Source organism: Rhopilema esculentum, chromosome 6 (genome assembly GCF_057945365.1).
Source record: "Rhopilema esculentum isolate cy_ngs chromosome 6, ASM5794536v1, whole genome shotgun sequence".
Classification (NCBI taxonomy): Eukaryota; Metazoa; Cnidaria; class Scyphozoa; order Rhizostomeae; family Rhizostomatidae; genus Rhopilema; species Rhopilema esculentum.
Genome location: NC_142820.1, coordinates 1,833,917 through 1,859,397, shown reverse-complemented (window position 1 = coordinate 1,859,397; position 25,481 = coordinate 1,833,917). Strand labels below are relative to the sequence as shown.

The 25,481-nt window shown below is 37.6% G+C and overlaps 3 protein-coding genes across 5 annotated transcripts in view; 1 reads left to right on the top strand and 2 right to left on the bottom strand.

Annotated features, from left to right (window-relative positions):
- Nucleotides 1-9,380, top strand: part of LOC135686275 (uncharacterized) — a 42,519-nt gene extending 33,139 nt beyond the window's left edge. Inside the window, exons 7-11 of the mRNA XM_089108782.1 lie at nt 224-375; nt 4,243-4,516; nt 6,576-6,730; nt 8,024-8,063; nt 9,210-9,380. Of these exons, the coding sequence (XP_088964908.1) occupies nt 224-375; nt 4,243-4,516; nt 6,576-6,730; nt 8,024-8,058 (616 nt within the window). The 3' untranslated portion in view covers nt 8,059-8,063; nt 9,210-9,380. The remainder of the gene's footprint in view (nt 1-223; nt 376-4,242; nt 4,517-6,575; nt 6,731-8,023; nt 8,064-9,209) is intronic.
- Nucleotides 9,381-9,513: 133 nt separating this feature from the next.
- Nucleotides 9,514-15,345, bottom strand: LOC148960079 (uncharacterized). Its single transcript, XM_089108784.1, has 2 exons — nt 13,633-15,345; nt 9,514-12,923 (listed from the first exon to the last, which is right to left on the bottom strand). Exon 2 carries the CDS (start codon nt 12,825-12,827, stop codon nt 12,180-12,182), a length of 648 nt encoding a protein of 215 aa, XP_088964910.1. The 5' UTR covers nt 12,828-12,923; nt 13,633-15,345; the 3' UTR covers nt 9,514-12,179.
- A 142-nt stretch (nt 15,346-15,487) lies between these two features.
- On the bottom strand, nt 15,488-25,123 carry LOC148960078 (uncharacterized). Of its 3 annotated transcripts, XM_089108787.1 has the most exons (5): nt 24,686-25,061; nt 17,790-17,857; nt 17,037-17,172; nt 16,424-16,441; nt 15,488-16,360 (listed from the first exon to the last, which is right to left on the bottom strand). In XM_089108787.1, the coding sequence occupies exons 1-5, from the start codon at nt 24,711-24,713 to the stop codon at nt 16,176-16,178; spliced, it is 435 nt and encodes a 144-aa protein (XP_088964913.1). In that variant the 5' UTR covers nt 24,714-25,061; the 3' UTR covers nt 15,488-16,175. The 3 variants fall into 3 exon arrangements, with proteins under 3 accessions (XP_088964913.1, XP_065058585.2, XP_088964912.1); XM_065202513.2 differs by having other exon boundaries at nt 15,488-16,441; nt 17,037-17,169; nt 24,686-25,123; XM_089108786.1 differs by having other exon boundaries at nt 15,488-16,441; nt 24,686-25,050.
- Nucleotides 25,124-25,481: the final 358 nt, after the last annotated feature.

Here is a 25,481-nt window from a genome sequence, read left to right as displayed (position 1 = left end):
CACATTATGGTCTCCAAATGTGTGTTGCTATCAAGATAACAAGGGGGGGTCTTGCTCAAAATGTTGCATAAAACGCTAGCAAAAGGAGAAATTGGCTACCTTTTTGGCATTAAAAGGGTCATAGACTCCTGAGCCCTTTTAAAAGCATTAAAAAGGGCACAGTTTTCTGGTAGCAGTGACGGAGTCAAAAACGATATTAATTTGTTCTCTTCTTTTACAACAGGTGTACCTATTATTATGGCAAGGTTCCACTTGGTGCAATTTTTGAGTTGACTTGCGAAAAGAAGACAAAGGGCCGATACGTATTCATCACAATGCCCGAATATTATTATATGTCTATTTGTGAAGTCGAAATCTACTCTGACGTGCCAAAGGGTAAGTCGACACCAAAGCAGTCCAGTTACTCGGGTCTTTTCTTGTAAACTTGTATGTAGCTATACATCAAGCATTACGACGCTAGTTCGTTCTCAGAATCTAATAGTTCAGTTTTATTCATTCATTACCCCTTATTATCATTCATTACCATTTATTTTCATTCGTTATCATTCATTACCATTCATTGCTAATCCCGCTTTGCTTCTTATTGATCTCTAAGAAGTACGCAATGAAAAAAAACCGAACTCGATCCATAAACATAAATGTAAACATAACGTGTGGTTATAAGTCATACGTTAAAAGTATGTAGGGCGTGGTAAGCAGTCTTGAATATAACACCACTTCCCTTTTAAAAGGCATAAAGCGTTATAAGTAAAGTATTTTAAGTATCATTAGGTTATAGTAGAGTTCGGAACAGGATGTCCATAAAATTGTAAGTGTTCCTTTCCGACTTTTTAGTGGATGTCGACATTGTCAATTTGGTCTTTGTTGTTCCGCTTTGTTTTCGTCACTGACAAAGTTATCTTCACTCTCTGGCTCTTGTTTTACTTTGATCTTTTTGAAGTGTGAGGTGTTTCCTGTAATTTTTCGACCTTCCTCTCTCTGCTGTGACTTGAGTTCCTCTTGTCTCTATGACCTTGTATGGGCGCGTGTCAAACTTTGGTGTTAGTTTATTTTACTGTCTTTTTTACGATTACTTTATCACATATTTTGTTAATTCTTTCCTTTGCTCTTCGGCTTTTATCTGCATAAGCTTTCATTCTCTCTTTTCCCTTCTTTTCGTGTCTTTTGGCAAAGGTGTGATTGTTTATGATCCGGCTTTGTTTGATGTTTGGAAGTGTCTGTCCGTGAAACTTTCGTGGTAGCGTGTGGTGTCATTCTGTATGATAACAAGAATCTTTGAAGTGCTTGCTTTTTGCTTTGGTGTTCTATGTGGGCTGGGCTGTTTATATCGCTTTGCCCATTGGCTTGTTAAAAGCTTCGACTAAGCCATTGGCTTGTGGCCATTTCGGTGTTACCGGTCGATGTTTGATATTCAGTGATTTCATAAAGTCTGCAAACTCACTTGATGGAATGGCGTGTGTGTCTAAAATTCTTTCGAGCTTCAGGGAGATTGCATCGTGGAATGATGTTGACTTTATAAATTCTGCTTCCGGATATCGAGAGTAGTACCCTGGGTACCACACTATATATAATTTTTTTATAGTGAGTCTGGTTCCCAGGGTACGAGAGTAGGCATCTATAACGACTAGGATGAACTCTCCTGTAGGGATGGGTCCGTAAAAGTCCACGTGGAGCGTATGCCAAGGTGGTAATGGCGTTTTTGTCATCTTAGACCCCGTTCACACTGCTCCGTATTTATATAAAAACGGATAAAAAAGTATCCGTTTGTGCCTTGCGTTTACACTGCTCCACCTTGAAAACGGAGACTTTTGAAAACGCACTTTGAAAACGGAAACTTTTGAAAACGCACTTTGAAAACGGAGACTTTTGAAAACGCACTTTGAAAACGGAGACTTTTGAAAACGGTGGCTTTTGAAAACGCAAAAACGCAGTGTGAACACCGAAAACGGATACTTTGAAAACGCTAACAACAACAACAACAACACAGCAAGATACTTAGACCGCAGCAGTGTGAACAGGTAAAGCGGATCGATACGAAAACGGATAAAAATGAATACTGAGCAATGTGAACATAGCCTTAGAGGTTTAATACAAAGTACCTCTAAACATCCAAAGTCAGGTAAATGCTCAGGGAGGCCACTTGAAATTTGTGTATACGGCAGGGTTCATCCGATAATAATAGGCTAGAAATTAGAATTGTCCTTGTGATCTGATACATTTTACGGTTCAAAATAACACATAACAATCTCAAAAACAGGAATAAAATAACATCTATGTTGACAGAGTAAATGGATGTGACTTCTGGTCTTTTTCGTGATCAACAACAAGATTTTGTATTTTGATATTTTTGTGTCTTATCGAGAATATTTATCTGATAATTTTGGGTCTCTAAAATTTTTTTCTCGATACTATCCCGGACAAAAATAGTTGAGGCTTTTCAAGAAAACATGTTGTTTTTTTCTTTCCATTGGAACTTTTCCACTTCCCCCAATTCAATGTTGAATCAATGATTTTGAAGCAAAAATGACTGCAAATCTAACATTAATTTGGGGGGAGGGGGTGGATTCCAATTTATAGGGGCAACGTAAAGTAGAACATTTTGTTTTGTCTCAACAATGTTTCAATTAATGGCTAAGACCTCTTTCATTTTTTCTCTGTTCATAACATTGCTATCTGTTAACAAAATTCAAATATTTCATTTGCCATATATAACCCAATTTCATATATAATTAACCGATTTTGCTTTTTTGAAATATTTTGTAAGTTATGCAGTCAAAATTATATCCAAAAATTTTAGAAATATATCCTTTAGCTTACGATCAATTCACACATATTTAAAAGCTTTCAAGAATGCCAACATCCTGGAAATCTTAAGGAAGTCCCATAAAATCCACTAGTGAAATGCCACTCGTGTGAAACCAGACTTTCACTGTACGGGGCAGTCGTAATATCGATCATGTACTTCATTCTGTTGTTATGTTAGATTAAATTTTTTAAGATTGCATTCGCATAGGCCGTATTTGTTTTCACGTATTTCACACATAGGCCGTATATGATCCAAAATCTGAAACGTCACAGCAATTGTTGTCTAATCGACATCAATCACTTGCACGCAGTGGCGGAAACTATGGGGGTATGGAGGGGCACGGGCCCCCCCGATCAGCAACGTCGTCGGGAAATTCGGGCTTTCATCGGATAATTGATAACCGTTTAACGTGTCGTCATCGTTCTGAAAAGGAATTTTAAGCTAATCTAATGGGCGTAATTGCCAAATTTTCTGCTCGCTTCGCTCGCAGGGGATCTGCATTTTCCCTTTCTACCCCCCTGGGCCTCTATAACCTCTCTCTGCTCTTTTTGCAAAATTTGAACATTGCATAGCTGATAAATTTTCAGCCAGTACTAGATAAGCAAATAAACAATATATGACCAAAGTCAAAACTGTCAATTGTATGTTTAATTTCAATTCCGAAATGATTGGCCGATCTTTCCGTTGGATTCTTCCAAACAAAACTTATTTTCAAACATATTTCCCAATGACGAAAACAAAATAAAATGCATAAAATGAACATCACAACTAAAATCTTGTTGTTATCATGAACGACTCGTCAAAAGTGTAATCGGTCGACCTCTTGTATCATCAATTGCCTTAGATGAAAAAACAACCTTGATATCAAAAATCATAAATGGATTGTTCTTCTTGCTACTTAATTATGGCGTGGTCAGCAAAGATTTCTAAAGGGTCCCGCTAAAACATCATCAATTTTCATCAAAATGTGCAGTTTCCTTAAATTAAGACATGACACAAGATGTTCTCTTGTCGGAAAATCATAAGCCTGAATTTCCGCCACTGACTTGCAGAAACTACGAAACCTTCCTTCAGAGGTAATTTCTAGCGAGTCTAATGATATTGTTTTTGAGTCTGTTCATGTCCATATAAGTGTGTAACCTTTTCATAAAAACATCCGAGCTAACCTCTAGGAACCTCTAAAACCCCTAGGAACGCATAAACGGGCCTAAGGATCCCAGAGAATAACTCCAAAATTGATTATAAAAGTTTCTCTTTAAGAGATACTAGGTCATAGAACGGCCTTGCTGGTGAGTGTAAGCTGCTTTCCTGAACAGTCATAACAATGGCAATTAGCCGTTTGCATTTGGTCTTTTATTGTTGATCTATTTTTGTCCTTTCTTTCACTTTATGTAGTCGATTGCCTTGAATTTGTTTTCCTTTTATACATTTTACAGATTACCATGGAAATCTGGCTCTTTACAAGCCTACAATGCAGTCTTCAACAAATAAATATTTTTACAGCACATATGCCACTGATGGTATTTTGCATGGTACAAAATTCTGCGCATGGACAAATTCTGAGGAAAACTCATGGTGGGCAGTCGATCTCGGTGCTCCTAAGGAGGTTAAAATGGTTCGTCTTACAAACCCTGCGTCACCATGGTACGGCCTTGTAGACTTTGATATCAGGGTTAACAACAGATGTGGAAATCCCATCAACTCGCAACTGTAAGTGGCATCAATATTTATTTGCTTTCAAATGCAAAGAGTGTAGACAATTTCCATCGGTACAGAATTCTACAATTCATCTAAAAAATGATTTCCAAAAAGGGGTCCATAGAGATAGTAACTTTAGCGAGATAAATGTTTCGTTAGGTTTATATTACATATCTACAGTACGAGACAATTATTGTTTGTTCATAAAAGCGTTTAATTTGGGCGACATACAGAGAAATGGACAAGGACTGGGACAGGGAATTGCTTTGAGAATCATATCATAACCCTAACCCCAACCCAACTCTAACATTAACCCTAACCATATTCACAAATCTGACACTAATCACCTCTAAACCCCAACTCTTAACCTGAAGTTAACCCTAACCCTGAATCTAACCTTAACCCCAACCCTAACTCCAACCCTATATAAAAGAAATCAACTGTGAAGAAATTTTATTATAAGGAGTTGAAAAAAAATTATCATTCCAAGCATTCAGTTGTTTTCTGCTCATTTTTTATTGCGGGTATTTAAACAAGACACAATAAATCTTTTCTTATTTTGATGTTTTTTATAGCAAGAAAGGTTTGCAAGGACACGGGTTTCAGTTCCCATTATAGACAAAATTCAAAACCCATCTTCTTTCATATACTTACTAATAAATAACACATAAACTCACATGTTTACAATGAGATATTTACTGTCTTTATTCTAAGAATTAATAAATTTGACAAGGTAAGGGAGCGTTTAACATGGCTCATTTTGTTTTACTTACTATTCGTGGTCGACCCTTTATCTAATTTCGGCGGTAGTCAGGTATTTGACTGGATCCATAACTGAAGTTAAAAGTAAAATTAAAACCATTTTAATTACCTGGACAGGAAAGAAGAGTTGCTGAGAGTTGGCCAAGAAGATTTCCTCTGTACTTCATTGATACATATTTGCATAATAAAGGGGAAAGACCGTTAAAATTTCAACATTTTTTCTCGATCGTTCCCAAACTTTTACTTTGTGTTACTCAAAACTAAGTTAAGAATAATCTTACCCTCCCAATCAAAACTCTTAAGAACATTGAGGTGCAGCTCTGCCAAATCAACCCCAGGAATATCCGACAAGCTGCCAAGGAGATCTCTTCGTGCTTCTTCAAAGATGGGCAGTGCAGGAGGAAATGTTCATTATCTTTATTAGCAATACCATACACGCAAACAGGACTTAGAAATTTGAAGTTATGTCTGAACTTGTGTTCATTTAGAACACTGAATGGCAATCTCAATTTTGACAAGTGTCTAACACCTACAATATCATTTATACCATATATTGAATTCTTTTCAGGTCTTATCATAGCAATTAGTTTACACGTAAATTCAGAAATTAACGTTGAATTTCTTGTTTCATCATTCAAAAGATTCCACTCAAAAGGTGCATTTTGAAAAAAAGTATTTGAGTATCTTGCAGTTCTTCCAGCATTTTGGTCATCTGTCTCACATTTCGAAGATTGTTGCTTACTTGACGCTCAAGGGGAATTTCAGAAAACAAATAGTTCGGGGAAAGGGATTTTACCAAATTATAGAAATGGCACAGTCGTCTATACCATCACCTATGATACAAGTCCTCCCACCTAAGTTCCTTGTGAAGACGTTCCCAGAGAATCCAAATCTGCCAAGAAGAGAGATAACCCAACCACTTCGATTATCGAAAACGTGTCACCATTATGGTTTTGGTACAGTCCAGGCATTCTGGTTATTCAAGGGAAGCTAGTAAAGATTTTAGAGAATGAGACGTGTCACTCTGCCACTTTTAAACAAAGGTCCTCCATTTAAAAGCATCATCATCCCTGTTTTCTTGGATCATTGTCTCTCTTCCGTTGTCCATCTCTTATTCCATTTTTTAAGGTTCAGAAAATATAGGACTTTGCCGTAAAGTAGCTACACGATTTCTTATTTCATTAAAACTTTACCAGACCTGTCACGACGTGTCCCAGTTTTTTTTGCGATTCATAGATCTTTTTATGTGTTCAACTAAAACTACCAAGTTGCTGTCTCTTCAGATAATAGGCTATTTTCTAAATTGCAGGTGCATAGCGTATTTTGGCAAAATGGCATTTTCCTTAACACGAGACTTTAAATGCAGAAAGTCGGTCAATGGTCAATATGTTTATGTACTCAGTCGACAAAAACGCCAACTTGGAATATGCGAGGTGGAAGTTTATTCAACCGAGAGGGCGCCAGGTATTTTTTTGAAATCTCAATAAAGGATGGGGTGAGGGGAGGCTTTAAACAATTATTGGTGAAAATAATGAATGTCTAAAAGTGATTGTCACTCCCTTTTTCGGTAACATATTGGGTCAATTTTGTTTAGTGTTTGACTCATTCTACATAAATTATATTTCTTGTGTCTTTACCCCTTATTAGAAGAGGAATGTAGCTATAAGACTTGATTTAAGTCATTCTAGATGTTCTTTTGGCAAACATGTCCTGCTTTGTTTCTGGATTTGAAGCAAGCTCCTCTCATTCAGATGGAATGGCCTTGTCTGCTGACATAAACCATTTTTAGGCTTCAGAGTAAAATCTTTTTGGCACAATATCTCGGCTGAAGTTACAGCGTCAATATAATCAGTGCATCTCACCGACTTGTTGGCAACATCTATATCATAGTTTGATTCCCATCGTTGAGGATAACGCGATTGGATTCAAGATGTTTACATACACTGAATAAAGCAAATGAAAGATATAACTGTCTCTCGATAAAACGGCAAAACCTGCATAGAATTAAATTACAAGATAGTGGGACCGTTTCCACAAAAGCCCCATAAATGTGACCCTACCCTTTCAAAAAACTTTTAGTGCTAGATGTGTTGCTAGGGATGCCCCCATAACTCAACTGTACATTTGTAATGTAAGCGAGATAATTAGTGTACTAATTAGCAGCCATTCAGCTGCAGTGACAGATGATATTTTGACACCTTCTCTCTATATAATTGGCAATGTTGGAGATCGTTGAGCCATGATTCAAGTGGTGCAAAAGCCGCATCAAATACAATAGCGAACGATATCATCAAGATTTGTAAACTTTTCTGTAGGTAAAATAAGATCCATCGTTAATCAATGAAATTCAGATTTTCTTTCTAAAAGTATTCTTCTCTATTCTTAAGATGTTTAACAACCAAAATAATGGAAGAACAGCCCAGGCACAGCGGATCGTTGAGAAAAGTGGGGGTTTAAAAAGAGTGGGGGGGAGGGAGAGGCTTAAGTCTAATTAAATATGACTTGACTAGTGATTCATTGGTAAACCTTTTTTCATTTTTGGCAAAAGTGAGACGGACCATAGTCTCCCTGGCCCCCCTTCTCCGCCCTGCCTGAAGCCTTTAATCAAAATCAATTCTCTGCTGATTTGCCCCAACTGCGGGATTCGGACTAGCTTATTAGTTTCCTAACAATAGAATTCGATCATGGCCTCGTGAACTCCGAAGTGGTCTATTTCTCTCCAGACAGAAATGTTATCTGATTGCTTTTCTGCTTCAGGGGTAAAACGCAATGTGATATGTGAAAGGAAATAGACATGGTAAGTTTACTACTTGCTAAGCAAGTAACTTGTATTTGGTAGTGTTCTAGACATAGATTTTAAAGCTTCAATTTTTCAATCTCACACCTTTCGAATCTTATTCAAGGTTATCAGTTTTAATCCTGTGATTATGAGCACAGATTTCAACATGCTCCTATGGTAATCTTATTCAAGGCTATCAGTTTTAATGCTGTGAGTATGAGCACAGATTTCAACATGCTCCTATGGTAATCTTATTCGAGGTTATCAGTTTTAATCCTGTGAATACGAGCACAGATTTCAACATGCTCCTATTTGAATCTTATTCAAGATGCTTTTATCTGTTAATCAGGTACGTTCGAAGTTCTTCTCTACATCGTAGTTTTTAACATTTTGACGTATGTTGCGAGCCTGCGATTGCGTAGACTGCGCGCCAACACAATGATTTCCCTTCAAACAATCCACTAAGCCGTGAAATTTCCAACACCATTAATTAATACCTTAGTAGAGTTTGCACGCAGGGTATCATCGAGTAAGTAAACCAGCAGACATACTACTGGCTATCTTTTGATAGAACACTCCAAAAAATATACTTAGATTGGGAAATATTCGCATCTGTGAGGCTAGTTTCTTTGAACCGTTCTCCAATACACACCAAGGAGCTTTAAGTTATATATAGGGAGGCAACATTTCTACAGTATATTACGCGAAAACTTCTTGACTTTCAGTAGATAAAAAGCTATACTACACTCTTTTTTATAAGAGCCGGTAAATTTAAGTTCAGACAATTTTTTCGAAAATCTGAGGCTGGATTGTTCTCAATTTGTTCTTAAATCAATAGGGCGTGAGCAGTGTGATTGCTAGCTTTTTCGCTCTAGGGAGGTGTTCAGGCCTCATTTGCCAACAAAGTGAGTGAGACAACCTTCATTTTTCGACAGGTTTAAATATTCACCAAAAAAGCTCCCAAATCCTCGATTTTAAGATAAAACGTTGTTCCAATTTGCATTTTTTAGAAGCTCAGCCTTAACTTATTTCAAGCTTGTTCTTAACTTTTGACCAATTTTGAGGCTCGTGTTCTTATAAAATTGTTCTTATAAAAAGAAAAGAGTGTAGTCGAAGGCTGTGACCGTTTCAGTATTAAATGATTTGATATAAACTCTCTTTTAGTCAGCAGCAGGACACCATCACTGCAGGACAGCACTGACTTTAAATTGGTTTTATCCAATTAACTTTTCTTTCTTGCAGTAGTGCAAAACATGTTACATGTTTTATAGATACTTTATTCATTAAGTACAATGTAGTTTTTAATTGGGATATAATCACGAGCATTGAAAAACATTTCGTTTGTTATATAACTCTGCTGATCTTAAATTCATTGCCTTTCATTATGATATACAAGCACGCAATAATGAATGGCAGGCGATGTGCAAACTGCCAGGTACTCCTTCTGTTGTAAGTTGCTTCTCGGCTGGTCTTTTGTTGTTTGCAGTGCAAACTTGCTAGATTACTTCCTATATTTGAGTAAATTATCTATTTCCTTTGGTAGGGGCGTTGTGGCTCCTAGAAAAGGGCCGGGAGAAAATGATAATTAGGGGGCCCACTCTTTTGTTTGATATCACCAATAACAAACTACAGGTTGCCAAAAATGGTACCTACCTGGGAAACCCAGCATAAAAAATTCAAAGATGCCAGTTTTTTATCATTTTGAAATGTCCATACCGCTTTTTTAATCGTTTTGGAAACGGAAATTAAGAATGCTACAGTCTATTTCTGTAGTTAAATTATTTGTAAGTTGATTTGAGGCTAAAGATACAAGCTTCGGAGGAATTCGATTTTCACCAGTAGATTTCCTGCCATTCAAGTGTTTTAATAGTTGTGCAACTTCTTGACTGCCTAACCCTTGAGAAGTGAATGTAGCCAGGACTTGCTCTGGGCTTTGAATAATAGCTAGGATACTAGGATGACATTTATACTTATCAAAAATCAAGCGAACAATTTGGCGGTCGTCACAAATTCTATTTTTTTGCAAGGCTAATGGGCTTCATAACGCTAGATTTCTTTAGTATATTTATGTAAAGAACATTTTTGCCAGTTCTTGGTCTTCTGTTATGACGGTTTCTTTTTCACAAGAGAAATATCGTTGCTTATAAGTCCTCCTTTATTTGAAAGAAAGGAGTTCATAGTGCCATTTCTAGTTGCTTCCTTAAAGTGATTTTTAATTGCCTTCTGTCTTAAAGAGACAAATTTATTTCATTGCTTCTTGAAATTAATTCTTTTTTTTCTACGGTAAGGTTCTTATTTAATCTTTTTCTAGCCTTGATCTAGCGTAAATTGCCTTTTGTAATTGCTGATTCATGAAAGAGGCAGTATTCACCTCTGAACTTTGGTTTTGATAGTGTAGATGAAAGTTTTTTGGATGCCAAATCAAATCAATTGGCTTTCAACTCTGTGTCCTTCACATCTTGGAGAAGCTTTTCAGACTCAGATTTCTTATAGCATCGGTATTTGTCCAGTTAAACTGTAATTCGACCCTGAACTAATTGCAACAAAACTTTTTTGAGTTGCAATCGAAAGTACATCAGCTAAACCTTGTTCAGAAAAAGGTCCCATAAAATCCCAGCTGTGGAGCCTCCCAAAATCGAATATGATATTTGCTTTGAATTCCCTCCTACTTTGAGCCCTTGTGATACATCTTGCATATTTAAAATTGCTATATAAATAGAATTTGGATTGCGTTTGAGCATTAAATTTCGTTTGACTTTGCCACATGCACATCGAAAGCCTATACCTTAATTTGACCATCCAAAAATTGAATTAAAAATGGCTGCTTTTTACGTCAATATGACGTCATAACATCAGACTTTCCCGTTATGATTATTTTCTTACAAAGAACTACGAAGTAGTGTAAAAAGATTTTTTTACTGTTAACTTAAAATCAACATTGCTACTGGCAAACGTGTGTTTTAAGTATCTGGTTATTCATTCCTCATCACTAGATGGTGAACCATCCAAACGCATCGGGTTTTCGCAGCTTTTTCCGTGGCATTCATTCACTTACTCGGGAATTAAATACCAATGCAATATAAAGGGTATAAAGCTCCCTCAGAAAACTGTCATAGACATCGGAAAGGTCCGTCATGAGGCTACTTTCCCACATCATCGAGAGCGAGTTTGGCCGTTGGTGCATCGGCGCCAATCGCTCAACCTACCATAAATGGGCTACTAAGGGAAGTTACACAATAACCCCCAAATATGATTGATAATTGAGAGGGATTTGACAGGAAAAGCCTCTTTTCCCCACCCTAGAGCTCAAAGAGTTCTCTCCCATTCCTGACCCTAACCCTATAGTGGAAAACGTTGCCTCAAATACAAAAAATTGACGAAATAAACCACTCACCATACATACCAGCGATGGAAAATGCAACATGCTTCAACTAGCTCAACATGTGCAAACACACTCATAATAATTTGCTCTACGCGAGCAATGCACAATCAAAGAATGATAGAATTATATAGTAATGCAATAATTTGATCTTGCTCAACACGAGCAACTTAAATACTCAAATTTGCTCAACATAAGCAAAATGCAATCATAGAATATAGAAATATGATATAAAGCCATAATCAAAATTTCGCTCAACCAGAGCAACTCACTCACTCCAACATGCTCAATATGAGCCAAAAATACAATCATAGAACTAAAGCAATAATTAAACATGCTCAATACCAGCAACTCAATAACTCAAAAATTTGCTCATCCCGAGCAAAAATACATGATCACTTTTGCTCGATCATGATCAGATGATCATTTTTCAAAATGACCTTTTTGGCACACCTTCCCAGGGCCGTCGAGAGACGGGCTGGGCCCCAGGGCTGGGACTGTCATGGGGCCCCACCGTCGAAGGCTGCAAAAACCTTTTTTGGGTTACGTCCTTAGCAATGCAGTTAGATGGACTGTAAAAGGCATGAATTTTGAAATCAACGCCCCTGAAAAACTTGAATTTGTATTTTAAGGTCTTTAACAGAATATGTAATTAGTGACTTTATAAAACAAATCATTAAAACAAATCAGTTTAAAAATCAGAGTTAATTTTATGTTTAAAAACTGCTTTTCTTGCTTTCCTTATGGCGAAATCCTTAATCTTTTCTTGCTTTCCTTATGGCGAAATCCTTAATTATTTCCCACAATCTTTTCCAGCTGTCGTTCGCTCCCCAACCATCAGGAGAAGTCAATTTTGATTTTGAACCATTATTGATATTGTGCCCAAACAACCTGCATGGCAAACAATAGAGTGCAGCCTTTGTAGGACCGAAAACAAGCCAGCTTCTTACTACCTCCCCATTTTGCTGCTTCACATTTAGGACCGTTGTTGGAAATTTGTGGCCGTCGCAATCTTCAGGAAACTCTGGAGGATGAGGCAAATGACCAGTTTTAACAACCTTTTCTAACTCCTTTATCGTTGGAAATCCGGTCAATGTGCCGACATCAAAACTAGATGATCCACTATGAACAGTATCTTGATTTAATGATGAATCAGTAGTGCTTTCTCTACTTTCTGGGGTGTCATGGTCTACCGAAGCAGCCAAGCCGTTTGTGTCTTCTTCTTCTTCAGCAATGCTTTGAACAGAGCTTTCTCCAGGTTTATTTAAAGTTGAATCACCTTCCTTGTCTCTTTTGTAAGCACCTACCTCAAACAGTGTGCGAGAGGCCCTCTTTGCTTCTTTTTCTCGTATCTTTTTTACCTGCCTTTTCTGAGCACCAGACTTGTGCCTGTGAGATGACATCGCAGGGGTTGGTTGGATCGTGATCCCGCTTAGTGATTTTGATAAAGACTTTTAAAGCGTTTGGATTTGTCTTGGTTCTTCGCATGTGCTTCTTCTCTGGTGTACGCCGTGAATGGAAGATTTACTTTTACGTTTATAGGAAAACAACACAAGGAATAACTAAAACATTTGACCTAAAAGAGGATATATGTAAGTGCAATCGAATTTTTCGGCTTCCGGAGAAGTATATTATGATCATATCGTCAATGTTCTAATTATAAACTTAACAAGAAAAGGTCCTCATCATAGACCAGCTTGTTGATCCCATATTGAAAGATTAAATTTCGAATATCAATCGGGTCATGGGCCCGCCCTGCTAATGCTGCTAATTGAAAACTCATAGCCAAAAGTACATACATCATTTTCTACGGGCCCGTCAAGGCCCCGGGCCCCCTGGTAACTACCCCGGTTACCCCCCCCCCTCTCGACGGTCCTGCAAAGACGCATGAAATCAACTGAACGTCTCACACACAAAAAATATCACGAAATTTGGATTCTACACTACAGAATTGAACCGGGAAACATATTTTCATGTGCAGCTTTAGCAGTACTTGTTGAAAGCCCCATTCGCGGGCAACATAACGATGGGTCAGGGCAATGTTTGGGGCAATGAAAGTCCTTCAGATCAATTATGTCTTTGTCAGCATTATAATGATGTTGACATCCAGCGGTATCAGAATCGTCAACCGAAAATCAAAGTAAGCCAAGAATATCAAAATAAAGTAATTATGTAAATTCAACTAGAAGAAAAATAATGAACTCTCACCCTTCAAGTGATCCACACAGCCAGTTTATCTGCTCCACTTGAGAAGGTATTGAGCTCTTTTATAGGCACTGCACCTTGACAGGAAAATATGTTTGTTCTACCCATCCAATCATAGTCAACCAGTCGTTTTGCCCACATTCTTCATAGGTGAAGATAGTATTAAATTTCATAGTATTAAATTACCCTTGACACTTCGAGATGGGTTTCGAGATCCGTAAAAATTGTTCCGAAAATAAGTTTCGATGTTCGGCTATCTTTGATTGATGAGTTTCGAGCTCTGCATGGCATTTATTTGTGTAATATTTAATTTAATTTAACGCTACCATTCAACCCACCGGGAAAAGCATCCAAAAGGATGCCAATAGGTGTTAAAGTTGCTGAAATTCGGGGTTTGTAAAACGGGCCGTGTAGAACGTCAGAAAATGCCCCTATGTTGAAATGCAAGGTCGTTTTTATTTAAAATTTTATTTTGGAAAGAAGAAGATTCTCAATCAAATTGACTTTGAAACGTCGACACGGCTAGTAAAACTGTCAAATGGTGTATTGCTCTCAAGTGATATGTAGATTATAAAAGTTGGACTAACGCCGAAAGCCCATTTTTCAGTCCAAGATTTTACAGAGGAATCAACTTCTCTAGCTTAGGAGGCGAGATTATTTTCGATTAAACTAGCAATCTTCATAAATTTTGCGAAATGACTTATTCTCATCAAATGCCATCTGTTTTGTGCAAATTGGTGATTGTGCAGATTGACGGGCTCTTTCTGTATAAGAAGCTTAAGTTGTGTGCAGACATGGTAAAAAGGAAAAAAATTTCTTAAGAAAAGGCACAGACTTTATTTAGAAACTAAAATTCTTCAAGTTTGAGAAAAGAGTGTAATGATTTTATATTGCAGATATGATGCTAGTTGCAGATTTCAACAAGTTTTTTTAAACTGCCGGTTTAATCTTCCATCAATACTTACAGCAGTTTCGTACACGAGGGCACCATTTTTCAACAAAATCAGTATAGATGGTTCACAAATTTCTTTAAAAATGGTTCAAATTTTTCAAGCTCTTACTGCTGTAGAACTCCAGGATTGGCTTTTGGTTTGCTTTTGCCAAGTACGAAACAGGGAGAAGGGGGGGGGGGGGGGTACTGCTAGTCATTGATCAGGAATAAAGGGCCCCGTTTGTCACTGGTCAAGATATTTGCACGTAACATAAACACGGCAGCCGATTTGCGTTTCTTTGCCTTCATTTTGCTGGCGTGAGTGAAAAGTCAAGTGAAAAATCGAGGGAAAGATCGAACCGTTTGGCCACCCATGCTTGACTTTGCTCGATTTTAGGATCAAATATCGAGAGAAAGATCGAGCGAAAAATCGAAGCGTTTGGCCAAGGCTTTACAACCATTTTGAATTGGAAAAGTACAGGGTAGTGCTAAGTACCGTTCAGGATAGACAAATCGACGTTTCTCAGAAGAACACTGATTATTGTTTCTGGGAGTTCCTGAAACCATATCAGATTAAAAAGAAATAAGTATGTGCCTAAGAACATATTCGGGCTCAAAACAAATATTTTTTTAAAAAAATAGAGGCTGAGCAAAAATTATTGCATTGCATTCTAATAATAAAGAGTGTAGTCATTGCTTCTTTCTATATTACATGCAAAAGTACTTCTTTATTGACGAGGTACTTTTACGCAAATTGATTTTACATCTTTCCTTTTTTGTCTCTGGGCCTTTTTTCTAGCTACAGTTAAAAGCAAAACTCAGAATTTCATTTTTTGTGTCTATGCTATTATTGTTGGGACTATAAACTCCCCAGTTGCTAATTCTAAAGATTTGTTGAAGATGAACGCTGAAGAATAACAAGACAAATTTGCTCTGTCATCTCGTTTATTGGTATCAACCATCGTGTTTACATCTTACGATGCATCTAAATTCACAATTAACGCGCTCTCTTTTAAATCTACAGTCCCTGGTTCTGAGTAACGCTACAAAAATCTCCAAATTTAACTACCAATAAGAAGCAAGAATAACATGTGCAGTTTTACGTCAACTAAAGCTAATTAACAGCAATTTTTATGTAGAAATAACGCTGCATGCCTATAACACGCTGAATGCTTATAACTAAATTTACCTAAACATGTATCTGTAGCCAAGTTATGGAGTAAACAAGCAATGTTAAAGGTTTTCCCGCGATCCTAACGAGTTCACCATGCGATCCATCTAAGTGAACCGCAGGAAAAACAACTAATCACTACGCAATTCTGTGTTTATAGCAAATAATTTACCAACTATGTGTAGCAATTATGGTTAGAAGAAAATGCCCGAAAGCAAGAGAAAAGTTCCGACAATTATCATGACACTAAATGTGCAGTTAGAGTTAAGGAGCTATTATGGAGGTCTTGGTACCGCAATTCAACTAATAGAGGTTCAAAAATTCGGAACTTTAGGACCTAGGTTTCGAGTTAGGATTTTTATGAAAAGGCGTGTAATGAAATTATTCCTTTATAATTTCCCTTTACAATGATATAAAAAAGAAAATGACGATAATTTCTCAAAATTAAAGTCTTCCTCCCAGTCCCCCATGTATCCAATGGGATTCATGGCCCTGGTACTCAGCACCACCAGGTGTTCCTTTGGAACGACCCTTATTCTTTTTCCCCTTTTTTTTCCTTTGACCTTTTCCGTCTTTTTGTTTTGTGGTAGGCCGTTTTCCTCCACCAGTTGTTTCTTTGAAACCACCCTTCTCCTTTTTCTTCGTTTTAGCAGCTTTCATAACCACCTTTGCAGCTTGTTTCCAAAGAGTCCCAATCACGGGATCCTTTTCTAAAATGTACAGATAGAGTTCAAAGTAATAATGATAATACTAATAATGATGTAACTTGTTAAAGCTTAAACTATCACGGCAACACTTCTTTCTGGTAATCTTTGAGTTTTGTAACAAGGACTAAAGAATATTGCATGCTAAGTCTCTCCCAGTTTACATATGAAGCAACGACAGTGTGGATTGGGATGAGTTTGGGAACAGCCACATTATCATTGCCATTATATATTGGTTAGTGGCTTCCTGTTTCGAATGTTAAACCTATCTAAATGCAGGAATTTGTTTTTGAGCCAGCTGCGTTGAATTTGAAACTGCCAGGGTTGAAGGTCGACTTTCTTTTATTCCAGACGATTTTTGGCTTGAATAGAAGAAAATGCGAGAAGGCTTCAGGGAAAAAACGATACTGTTTTCTTCATTTTTTGGGATAAAGGTTTATCGTTGACCATCATTTGCAATCTCCATGCATCCAAATGCACTCTGGCCCATCTTGAATTGATTTCTTGTTTCCTTCTGTAACAATTTTCAATAAAAAATCTTTTCTGAATCTTATCCCTTTTAAATGTATGTTTTTTCAATGCAAGTATCAGGCTAATTTACCGTCTTCTATTTCATCATCGTCTGCTTCTTCTTCGTCCAGCTTTCCGTCACTATCTTCAATCATGTTCCTTTCGACTAAATCATCGTCCAGGCGATTCATAAGCAATTCTTCTCTTGCATCTTCCGGTACCATCTCCTTGAAAAAAAAGAAAAATACTCCAGTGAAAAACCCTATTATCCTAAAATTTTAGATGGCAGATAGGGGCAAAAAATCTAGTTTTGCTGGGTGTCACATGCGTTTTGGTAACCTTATGCATTTCTGTCCGCGTACACAAATGCATGATAATTTTGGTAATGCAAAAACATACCCAAGCATTCAAACAATAGGTACCAAAACGAATGGTGGAATTTAGCATGCAAAACGGTCCGGGTACACAAACGCGTGGAAATTTCATTTACACAAAAATGGACCCTTGCCTTTAAAAAATTGGGAACCGAAACGAATGGTGGAATGTAGCATGTGAACCGGTCTGGGTACAAAAATGATCTGGTTCAAATTTTTTAGAATGTAAAGAACAATTGAAATATTTCTAAAAGGGGGGTGCTTATAAGAAGCGGATGTGAAATTTTAACCTCGAAATACATTGTGTTCAATTTTTTACTCATAACGTGTCAAAACATCACACTACGATGAAATCACAAGATTTGAAACACATAGCATTTCACAATGTTACACTTTTGCATAGAGTACTGAAACGCATATATACTTGATACAAAACTTAAAAGGAAAATCGTGTTCAATTTTTTCCTCACCTGTATACTCTCTAGTTCAGCTGCATAATTGTTTTCCTGTCGATGTGCATAGCATGTGAAAAAGATCACTAAAAGAATCAGAGATTTTCCATCTTTAAATAACAAAATGGACACTCACGCGTTATAGAAACTAGTCCTTGGCACTCCATTGTAAAGACATGATTAGCAAATTTATTTTAATGATAGAAATCAAAGAATATTTGGTTAATCAACACAAATATTCAATGTATTGAAAAACTTACGGTTGCCCGACAGACGATTTTTAGAAAGATTTGTGACTTGGCCAAGTTTTTGAGTTTTGGCAATGGGTTGAAGGAAGTAGGGAAAAAATCAATAATTCTTTAAATCGTTTTTCGAGTGTGAAAGAGGAAGGATCCTCATGCTGCCAGATAGAAGCATGCTTTTGAAACAAGTAATATTTTGTACCTCTAGCCAAAGCTAACTTGGGAGAAAGGCATTTCTCGTTTAGACAAAATTTGACTCATGAAGATCTGCCAACGGGCTTTAGTGACCGTACAAATTGTATATATTATCGAGACTTGATTCCTTTAGAGTTCCCTTTGAAAAAATATTTAATGCCAAACTCTCTGAAATTTCAACGAACGACTTTGGTTAAAGTTTGCAAAAATATGGCTTGACAGCAAATTGCATTTTACAAAAGGAAAGGTGGGCATTGTTGATTATCTTTATTTTCGTGTTAATTCGTTTCAAAAGTTTTTCGCTTTTAAACACTGCATAGGCCTAGAAATTATATACATTGGGCGTCAATTATCTCTCACCCAAATAAAACCAATCTTTCACTCTTTCAACAGATCTCAGTGTCGTCCTTAGAATTCGAGGCTGCGTTTACACGAGACCGGTTCCAAAATGGATACGGTTAGGCGTAGCGTTTCAATGGGACCGGCTGGAACCGTTCCAAATGGAACTGCTAGCCGTATCCAGACGAGTCTCATCTGGCTAACCGATCCTATTTGGAATCATAGATCAGTGTTTGTTGGAACTGATCCCATCGAGCTCAACGGTTCCAAATGGGATCGGATACGAATCGAGGCCAATGATATCCAACTCGGGTCATGCTGCGTACTGCCGAGTGAGGCAAATTTGTTTACTTCCGCCATTTTAAATAGTGGCAAGAAGCGAGCTGCAACAGGGTTCAGTATGGAAAATTGCTTGTTTTAATGAATGATTTTCTCGTGGTTCACAACTATTTCAGTGCCTTTTCTGATGCAGGTAGTTGGTGAAGATATAAACCAACCACAAATAACAATTTTTTGGGGCTTTTAATCAGAATTTTAAAAAATATGGCTCTTTTAGTTTACGCAGTTACGGAGGGAATATAGCAGTGGCCTGTCGTATTTTTATGAGTTGAAAAAGTATGTGCTTGCAATTTTTATCTTCACATAAATTAGAAAGAACTTTTTGGGCCTATTATCTAATAATATAGACCATTTTAGATTAGACCATTTTAGATACATAATTCTTGAATTTTTCTGTCTGTCGTTTAGAACCTTCTATGGCATGAGTAGGAAAGTGTCAAAAATTGGTTACTATATTTAGATTCTGTTATTAATATCCAAGCATTAAATTATGACCTATTTTCGACTTTGCCTAGAGTTAGGCCTAGATATTTCATGGCATTTTCTGCAAACAAAGAAAGAAAAAGTAACTAAATCACATCTTTGTACAAATGTGTTAGGAAAATTATGCATTGAGTGGCTAAACATTGTTGCTGGATCCGTTTTAAAACAGATCAATCATTATTTTCTGGAATTTCGACGAGACCTAAAACACCAGAGCAAGCACCGCGACTGTCAATGCTTGGAATTTGCGAATGACGGCTTATTTTTCCAATATTAACATCAATTCATAAATTTAAGAACAATATAAGGCCACTCACCAAATTTCACATCGATATTCGAAAGAGAAGTTAACAAAATCAATCCTTACTTTTACCAAATTTATAAGGGCTCAGTATGGAGCAAGTTCCTTTTTGCCACTATTCAAAATGGCGGAAGTAAACAAATTTGCTTCACAGCGTACCCGTGAGTTAGACATCTGGCGCCTTCGGCGCTTCAATATCATTGATCGAAGCCCACCCTCATCCAAAACAGAGGCTATCCACCTAACATGCTTTCGAGGTTTTGATTAGTTCTGTCATTTGGCACCATCGCTACTGCATTTTTCAATTTATGACAGCATAAAGCATAACATTAATCTAAACATGTTTCCTTTGTTCTACCAAAATGAAACCTAATGTATTTTGAGCTAATCTATCAAATGAGATCTTTATACAGGGCCGGCGAAACCATTGGACCATGGCCACCCTCATTTCTGCAGGAAAGAAATATAGTTTACCATACTGTAAGCACCTGTTGCTAGTATTCTCTTAAATATGCCCTTACCTTTAGCTTGGTCACTATGTCCAGGGATGTCGCTATGGGGTGTCATAGGGGGGGAGCAGATGCCCCCCCAAAAGTTCCAAACGACACCCTGTCGGCAGCCCAATAAAGGAAAAGAAAAAGAACTGTCGGCACTTTGAAACTGTCGAATGAGAGTTTAGTTCTTTTATAAGAACCATTAAATTGAAGTTCAAAGCCGACAGTTCCAAGAAATTTTCTGGAATTAATTTGAAGCTAAACTTAAGGACGCAGTCGCAAAATTTTTCGGCTCGCTTCGCTCGCATGAAAGTCTCTTCTGATGTCTTGACGCAGGGCTTGTGATAACCATTAAATGCGTAGCCCTTTTCACTTTAAACAAGATAATTCCTTGATATTCAGTTAAAAAAGGCCTAGATGCTTGACCTTGACATTTTCCTCGATCTTTTTAAAATAAAAGTTTCAAAAGCAAGATCATACTGTCTTTGGCAGAAACTGAGCAATAAATGGCTCAAATTTTCTTGGCCAGTAAACGGTGTAAAGGCTTACAAGCTAGGCACATAAAACGAAATTGTTAGTTTTAAGAACGTATACAATTTTTCGTTAATTTTCAAAACGTTTTAAGATTTAAAGAAACTGTGAAGGGGAGTTCATAAAATATGTCGGCAACCATTTCTAAAGTCGTCGTCACATCGTTGTTTGGGTTCTAGCGCCATCCCTGACTATGTCCTAACCATAGAAGACATATATCGGCCATTGTCTAAAGCTGAAATACACGATCAACTTTTAACTGACAGTGTTCAGTTTTCAGTCAAAAACTGATCCTGTATTTAGCAATAACTGATAAAAACTGATGCATTAATGACCGTCAGTTTTTGACTGAAGAAGTTGAACATGTCTAACTTCGTCAGTTTTAAAGGGCCACTCCAGCCCAAAATTTAATTTCAGAACACGATGTAATCAGACCTCCTGAACACGAATCTGTTATTATTTTTTCATATCTCTAACCATTTTGTAGTTATTAGCGTTTGTAAATTGGTCATTGAGTTGAATTGTTTTTCAACCGTGTTCTCAGAGATCTTCGGTTGACGTCACAAACATTTTCGGCCTCGGTATTTTCGCGGCAAGTATCATCGGCTGTCCAAAGGGTCAACGGGAACGTAGCGAAATGGCAAACAGGGCCTAGCAGCGGCATGATTTTTAGAAGGCCAGGCTAAAGCCCCCCACCCCCCTCCCCAGCCCCCCCTGCTCCGCGTTGCCTGGATAATGATGGATTGTTACTTACGGGAAAGCTTCCATCTTGTGAATGGGGTTCTTCTTCTAATGCGGTAAGACATCAATTATTATTCACCTCCCTGGAAATCCCTGAGATGAGACGACGATAAGAAATGCCGTCGGTCAGAAATCCATTCACATCTGAAAATTCGTGAAGCATTAGATTTTGAAAAGCTTGCTGCGTGGCCAAGATGGGAATTTGCGTTCAGGTTGAAGTTTTCATCTTTGATTTGTGGAATTACTAGTCCATGTTGGCTGGAAGCCTTCGCTGAACATCAATCGCAATGAAGGAAAATAAATAAAACGACAACCGAGATTCCGACATGAATCGCCTCCTCCGAGTTTCTACCGAGTCGTGCGAATTTCAGTGCGAACGTATAACAATAGCGCCGAATATTGAAACGATAGCCCTTTCATACGTCACAAAGTGTTTTTTCCGAAAACCTAAATCCCTTTATGTACCGCCTCTAATTCACCTTTTGTATAACGTCACACATTATGTAACACCTTCTGTACCGTATTATCTATTTATTCGAGGAATATTCCAGTATATCAACATCTCCTGAAGAGTGAGTTACTCACGAAACAGGCTTGTTGTAGAGATAAACCATGTAGTCTTATCTTCTTCAACTCTATGATATATATATAAATATATATATAGAGAGACGCTTTTCCGTAACTTTTGTGCTATGCAAGGCATGCTCGTTTTCCTGTAATTAGGGTACCGATTTCTATTGCTTGCGGCAACGAAATGATGGTGACTCAACGTCATTACGTAGTGAACGGTGCAAAGAAGCATTGTATCATTGCCAGAAGGAAAGTTGGCACGGATTTTCGCGAAAACGATCAATCCTTTGTGGCATGACGTGATTAAAGAAACGGATATAGTGGCAATAAAAGTTTTGATTGGTAAAAGTGTATTGCTATTGTCAACTGAATTTCGGTGCTCGGCGTTTCTGCCCTCAGTCAGGTGCTGTAGGTGAAAGGTTCCAAGATCATCGCATCAGTCAATATTGAAAACTTTATAACGGTTTCCATTCCAAAAGCAACTCAAATATGAAGTAGAACTACCCATGGGCGTAGCGGATGCTATGAAACTGCCTACAAAGCATCAAAAGAGTACCGGCATTCTTCGTACACAGCGACAGGATACCTATGTTTCTGATTGAATGCATTCTTTGACGTGACGGAACTGATACGCTGTTTTGTTTTGAAGAAGAGAAGTATTTCGAAATCAGTTTTCAATCAATCCAGTTTTCCTTTGCATTAATCTTGTGAAGCTCATCATCAGCACTGAGATTGGCTTACAATGATTTTGAATCAAGTTTTGAAAATATTCTCTCACACAAAAATGATGTCAGGATACATCAAAAGAACCTACAACTACTAGCAATAGAAATATACAAAACAGTAAACAACTTAAATCCAGTATTTATGAAAGAAATATTTCAGTTGAATAAACTTGCATATAATTTGCGAAATCAATCGTTTATACAAAAAAAGCCGAACACTGTTACTTATGGGCTAGATACAATATCCCATAGATGTAATAAATTGTGGAATTCTATACCGTTTGACATTTGATCGACAAAAGAATTGTAAAGTATTCAAAGCTAAAATTAAACAGACGGACCTTACTTGCTCGGGTAGACTATGTACACCATATATTTCTAATATTGGGTACTTGTTTCTTAGTTATATTTGTTTTTGTTACAAGTTGGTGTTAATTAGCTGTTTATTAGCTAGTATTTTGTAAACCAACATTAAATAAAGTGGATAAAAAAAATCATCGCAAGGAGCATATTTATTGTTTAACTGCGATCCACTGTCATTTTGTGTCTTGAAAATAGTGCCAAACTGTTTTTAAGAACCCTCAAAACGAAGCTGCCTTTTCGAAACAGAGGTTCCGGAGCGAAACCGTATCGGATTCATGCGTTCACACGAGCTCAAAAGCGATCCGATATGATTCCATTCCACATTCACAGCTGATTGGTTTGACTCCGCAAAAACGATACGGAGCGTATCGGATTCAAGCGTCATCGTGTGAACAGAAGACCTATCCGATATGAAAAGTGATCCGATACGAAATGAATCCGGTATCGTGTGAACAGGGCCTTAAAGGTGGCGAAGAAAGTTGTCAATACAGATGAATTCATAGAAGCGTGGAAGGAAGCTCCAACAACTCGTCAAAATTTTCAGGCGTCATTCTAAAAAATGTTCTATATTCTGCTTCATCCTCCTATCTTAACTCTTGTAGAAGAGTGTCGTAAACACCAAGGTTAGACCTCCTACTCAACCATGGCTCTACCCAACCATGGCCCTACCCAAGCAAGTGCAGCAAAGACAAAGTAAAGTCGAAGTCAAGACAAAGACAAAGTTGTGGTCTGTGAGTCCCTTGATTATTTGCGTAAGGCACTTTAAGCTCTTGTTGTAGTGAGATCCAGTTGGGATTATCATAAGAATCATTACAGATTGATTGCAAGTACGAAGTGGACACTTCTAAGATGTATCGAGAACTATACTACGTTGTTCTATTTTGACATTGAATTAGATTACTCTGTTTTTACGCATTGGTTTTTTGCATTGTTGTTTTGCATTGTTGTTTATATTATATTGCTTTGTAGTTGTGCAGTAGCAATTGTTAGGTAACGCCCACAATGTCCACTGTTGTTACCCCCGTTGACCTCAAGTTAAGTAAGCGTTTTAAGTAATCTCCGTAACGTCGCGCAGGTTGGTAGAAGTCGTCTCCAACCTTTTAGGATACCCACCTCTCTTAAGTTTACGTCCTTAAGACGAGTTTTCGCTACGTAGCATTGCTTAGGTATCACTTTATATCTGGTTATTGATTTTGTGTATAATAATATCTTATTGTAGGTAATATTAGTAGTTCTGTTGAGACATTAATTGAACCTTACGTTCAAGCTTACCATCTCGTTCTTATCGTCTTTTCTCGCGGTTCGGACTAAGGTCGGCGATTAGGTAATTGCGCCAAGGATAGCGAATTTTATTGTTTGTTAAGTTACAGTCCTCTTATTAGGCTATCGGCTAGAAGTGTCACCGAATCCCGAAAATTCTAGCAAACCAATGAGAAGATTGAAATCGTTCTCATGTAATTGATGCCTCTGTGTTCCAGGATTTGCATTCGTTTTGTGCTAGAATCAGACTAGCTTTGCGTGCCCTTTGCTTTGCCACTTCGTTTAAGCTGCGCATTAAAAAACACTTAATGATAAAAGTATATTCACTTACCGACGAAAAGAATTACTCGTAGCAACATCGTTCCTTTTTAGACGAGGAACGTTCTTCTTATCGTAAACACTGAATGCTGTATAAGCTCTGCTATCACGTGGAAACTTACTTATACACTGGAAATGCCACACCAATTTCCTCATTTGCTCTGTTTAAATGCAGACAGACACAGCTGGATCACAGCTGGAGAACCTCAAACTGTTTCAATCGGAAAACCAGATCAAGGCCCTGTTCATACAATACCGGATTCATTTCGTATCGGATCGCTTTTCATATCGGATAGGCCTTCTGTTCTATTTTGTGTTCACACGATGACGCTTGAATCCGATACGCTCCGTATCGTATTTGCGGAGTCAAACCATTCCGCTGTGAATGTGGAATGGAATCGTATCGGATCACTTTTTCTAGATTAGTGGTGTGAAGTTGTGAACGCATGAATCCGATACGGTGTCGCTCTGGAACCTCTTTTTCGAAAAGGCAGCTTTGTTTGGGGGTTTTTAAAAACAAAACTTGAAAATGGCTTTGAAAAAAGCAAACATTTGAGTAAACTAGAGCTTTTCGTCTGAGATTCTTCAGAGTTTAAACGTCAGAACATAGATCGAAAACTCTACGCTAGGAAATATATATAGATCGATATATAGATATACCCAGTTGTGGATCGAAATAGGGCAATCATTCACGTGCTCGTGTTTCTGATGCAGTCGTCTAATCTATGAACACTTATAATCCTAACTCTCATTTCCTCTTGAACAGGTATAGATATACAATATTTGAACCAGTTAGTACGCTACCAGCA

Bases quoted from the DNA above. Each gene is read 5' to 3' on its own strand.
- LOC148960079 (XM_089108784.1), bottom strand. From the start codon at position 12,827: ATGTCATCTCACAGGCACAAGTCTGGTGCTCAGAAAAGGCAGGTAAAA.
- LOC148960078 (XM_089108786.1), bottom strand. From the start codon at position 24,713: ATGTTGCTACGAGTAATTCTTTTCGTCG. The intron at 17,173-17,789 runs GTGAGGAAAAAA...TTTTTTTTCAAG, and splicing joins CTGAACTAGAGAGTATACAG to GAGATGGTACCGGAAGATGC. The intron at 16,442-17,036 runs GTAAATTAGCCT...TGTACATTTTAG, and splicing joins CGATGATGAAATAGAAGACG to AAAAGGATCCCGTGATTGGG.